This window comes from Dermacentor andersoni, chromosome 1, assembly GCF_023375885.2.
Source record: "Dermacentor andersoni chromosome 1, qqDerAnde1_hic_scaffold, whole genome shotgun sequence".
NCBI classification, from domain to species: Eukaryota; Metazoa; Arthropoda; class Arachnida; order Ixodida; family Ixodidae; genus Dermacentor; species Dermacentor andersoni.
Window position 1 is genome coordinate 210,421,670 of NC_092814.1, and position 2,288 is coordinate 210,423,957.

The window sequence follows — 2,288 nt, forward strand, 5'->3', positions numbered from 1 at the left end:
TCAAAACTGAACTTATCCTGGGACTAAATATTCTTTTTAAACCTACGATACTACTGTGCTCAAATCACCTGTACAACATTTAGATGCAACACTGGCTCTGTATTGTTTCACATGAGCACTTTCTTTAAAACTGTTCTTGATTTAGTTCATTTACAATGTCAATGAAGACTTGCTGGGTTTAATGTGTTTAGCATAAAGTGCATGCAATATATTTGGCTCAGGCATACATTCACTAGAATTAGAAATAAAATACTGCAATTCTGGCTGCTATAGGTTCTAAAGAAGTTTTCATTGTGCATTCTATTTATTCATAAATGAATGGGCTGGTAAGTTTCTGTGAATGACAGTTTATTCAACGGTTTCACAATTTTAGTGTAAACAGCATGATTGTAAGCATTTTCGTGCATCCTAGACAGCCGATTGCATGCCACGGCAAAAAAAAAAAAAAAAAAAAAAAAAAAAACACGTCAACTAGGAGTTTTTTTTTTATATAATGCTGTACTGCTGTATAAGACAGTACGGAAGGGAAATTACCAGCGCCAAAGTTTCAGTCGGATTTACACAGACGACTCTTCAAGCACAGTCGGGAAAGCAGGCCAGCCATCTGAAGCAAGGAGTGAACACCTTGCAATGTTCTCATTTGCGTGTAGCCTATTTCTTTGATGAACTCCAGCTTAATGTCTTCTCGAATGTCGTGGCTCTTGCAAACACGGAATATGTTCACAATGATGTCCTCGGCGGCATAGCCAAGCTTCCACATGTGCAACATGATCTTGTAGGCATTGTCTAGCTGACCGTCAACGCAGTACTGCAGCATGTCCTTGATCTGCTCTGGATGTGGTTCGTCACATACCTTGAAAACGTTCTGGCTGTTCACGTGTCCGAAACCCACTACCGTCGACTGGAGGTTGTTTATTGCCTGGCGCATGTCGCCCTGTGCAGTGAACACAAGGGCTTCCAAACCATCTTCTGAGTAGCTGGCATTTTCACGCTGGCATATGTCCAGAAGCTTAGCAAGCACCTGCGCATCCGTCAAGCGGCTAAAGCGTACAACGGCGCATCTGGACTGAATTGGCTCAATGATTTTGTCCGAAGTGTTGCAAGCAAGAGCAAATCGCGTGGTCTTTGAGTAGATCTCCATCGTGCGACGCAAGGCTTGCTGCGCTCCCTCAGTCATGCTGTCTGCTTCGTCGAGAATAATTACTTTGTGCTTCCCTGGTGGCAGCGTCACCTTCTTCTGAGCAAACATCTTGATCTTATTTCGGACAACATCGATGCCTCTATCGTTAGAGGCGTTCAGCTCCAGCACGGCCTCACGAAATGCGGGCCCGAGGAGGATCCGCGCCAAGCAGAGGATTGTTGTCGTTTTGCCCACACCGGGAGGGCCGGACAAGATTACGTTGGGTACGTTGCCTTCCCGTGAGAAAACTTCCAACCTTGCGATAGTCTCATCGTTGCCTACGATTTCGGTGAACTTCGCAGGCCGGTACTTTTCCACCCAGGGAATGCAGTCTTTCTTTTTCTGGCTGTCTCCCACGTCGATTTCCATGGTCTCTGCCATAACAACAATGTTTTTCACGTAACAGGACTTCACAAGAACGCTGGAAGCGCGCACTGAAGCCTTTGAAACTGCTGCCACTCTTGCCCGCACAAAAAAAATAACGCGCTAAAACCACGGTTGCCAGATCGCTCCAACCACAGGTCGCCAAATTGGCCTCCGCAGTAGCCCAAATCACGTGGCCCAAATGTAGCCAAAATCGAAACTTTTGGGTAGCCAAAAAGCTTTGTTTTTTTGTGAAGTCATTTCTTAAGCATACTGAATTCATTTTTGGCAAGAATACCTACATATTAGTTTTTCCACGCATGAGCACGCACGACTTCCGCGCGCCTATGGTCGTACAAAAATCCCTCACGTGACCTGATCCTAGGTGCCTAGGGACAGCATTATTTAGGGATTTTTGAGAAGGCACGATGCTGGCGCCGAGCGACGCCGTGGCGTGTTCGTCCTCGGCGTGATCGTTCTCTGGACCGCGCGTTGTTCAACATTGGCCATGTAATCGTGCGTGCGTTGCTTATGTGTTGGTTGTAGGTTCTGTGTTACTTGGTGGAAAGCCGTGAGTAGTGGCGGTGCGGCAATGCGGCTTTGGCCTCGATGAGCTCTGGCACTACAGAATCTGCGTTGTGTGACCCGTGCTTTCTTGAGAACCCGGCGGTGGTGACAATTGAAATATCCAAGTGGATTAGCGCCTCGGCAGCGAAGTTCTGCGAACCGCGATGTGGCGTCGCCG

General features: G+C 47.0%; 1 protein-coding gene across 1 annotated transcript; it reads right to left on the minus strand.

Annotated features, from left to right (window-relative positions):
- Window positions 1-331: 331 nt before the first annotated feature.
- RfC4 (replication factor C subunit RfC4) lies at window positions 332-1,893 on the minus strand. Its single transcript, XM_050195440.3, has one exon. The coding sequence runs from the start codon at window positions 1,559-1,561 to the stop codon at window positions 548-550; it is 1,014 nt and encodes a 337-aa protein (XP_050051397.1). The 5' UTR covers window positions 1,562-1,893; the 3' UTR covers window positions 332-547.
- Between the last annotated feature and the right edge of the window lie 395 nt (window positions 1,894-2,288).